Below are 1,628 nucleotides of genomic sequence, written 5' to 3' on the forward strand. Positions count from 1 at the left end.
CTGTGCTAGCTGAATATAAAAAGAGAAGAGAATAGAGAGAAATATGTATGGGGTTTGTTGATGCTCTCTAAACACAAACGCGCGAAAGGCAAACGGTTCAGCAATGCTTGGTATTGTTGATCAACTTAATACTTTAATTAAACATACTTATTATAAAAATTTAATTTTTTAAATACTGCTATTTCCGACTGTGGTAGAAATATGTAATTTTAAAACATGAATCATAGAAATCGACCCAGTATATCGGCTGTTTTGCTCTCACGCTCTTTTGGGTTTGAGTTTTATATATAGTACTAGCAAATACCCGGCGTGCTTCGCGACGCCTCGTGAGTAATTTTGCGGCAAAGTTAAGGAGAAACCGTATTGAAACTCAAACCTCTTCAGAGGAAGAATTTTGCCCTTATTAGTATCCGTAATTCATCTGGACGCCATTGTAACCCTAGGTTTCGCCACGGACCTTTGATCTTTTAAATACATTTACAAACGTCCTAAAAAATTTTAATAATAAAAGGCTTTAAAATATAGATATGTGTTTATGGATGTATTTTATACTTTTTTCATATAAGAAGTGTACAGCATAAATTAGAAGAATGAAGTAGTAATGATTATAAAAGAGAGGTATTTACATTTCAGTTGTTGTACACTTCAGTAAAAACAACGTTTTGCGTTTCATTTCCATTTCCGGGAATAAGAAAAGTTTGATTTTGTGATGAACCGATACGTGAAAGTGCCACATATAATTGGCCATGCGTAAACACTTCGTTACGGAGATCAATGCCGACAACGTTAAAGGTCTGCCCTTGGGACTTATTAATGGTAATGGCAAAACATGTCTTTACTGGAAACTGGACACGTTTAAACGTAAATGGCAAATCCGTTGGGATCATTGGTACCCTTGGAATCATCGTTATTTCTCCCGTTGCCGGACCGGTCAAAATTTTTGCCTTTATAAGATTGGGGAAAAAACGTATGATTTGAAGACGCGACCCATTACACAACTCGGGTGGCTTAAGATTGCGTAAAAGAATTACGGGTGTTCCAGCTTTAAGTTTTAGCTCATGTGGAGGCATACCTGCGGGGTTTAAGGAGTTAAGAAACTCCACAGGGTAATGAACCACATCGTTGGGGTCAGTTACTGAATTTACAGACTTATAGAGTTTGTATTCTGTTGAAATTCTGCTCAATACTGCTTCATTGATATCTTCTGCTGCCGAATTTTTCGAAGTGACAATTGCACGTTCGCAAAGCCAATTGGAATTAATAATTTGTATGTTTGCAATGTTTGCATAAACATTATCAATAAGCTCATCAATACTTCTTACGCAGGTTCCTACGATATCCGACATGGTAACATACCCATTGCGTGTTATAGTTGCTGAACCGTTGCCTATTTGTAGAAGGTACTGAGCAAATACTTCAGAGCAGCTATTTACACTGAGGTACGCGCGCATGTTAACTGATAAATGCAATTTTTTTATATATGGCCAAACTTCCGAAGCTTTTAAGCAAGCATTAACGATATCAGCTCGTATGCCTCTCGGAACCACAGGTAGTGTTTGCCTAAAATCGCCTGTGAACACAAAACTAATCCCGCCCATTACCGCATCAGATGATCTCAAGTCCTTAAG

The 1,628-nt window shown here is 37.6% G+C and overlaps 1 protein-coding gene across 1 annotated transcript; it reads right to left on the minus strand.

Moving 5' to 3' along the window:
- Window positions 1-629: 629 nt before the first annotated feature.
- On the minus strand, window positions 630-1,451 carry LOC118732693 (ATP-dependent DNA helicase pif1-like). The gene has a single exon (XM_036461815.1). It carries the CDS (start codon window positions 1,449-1,451, stop codon window positions 630-632), a length of 822 nt encoding a protein of 273 aa, XP_036317708.1.
- Between the last annotated feature and the right edge of the window lie 177 nt (window positions 1,452-1,628).

The sequence above is a fragment of the Rhagoletis pomonella genome, unplaced genomic scaffold (assembly GCF_013731165.1).
Source record: "Rhagoletis pomonella isolate Grant_MI unplaced genomic scaffold, Rhpom_1.0 Rhpom_scaffold_25187, whole genome shotgun sequence".
In the NCBI taxonomy this organism is placed as follows: Eukaryota; Metazoa; Arthropoda; class Insecta; order Diptera; family Tephritidae; genus Rhagoletis; species Rhagoletis pomonella.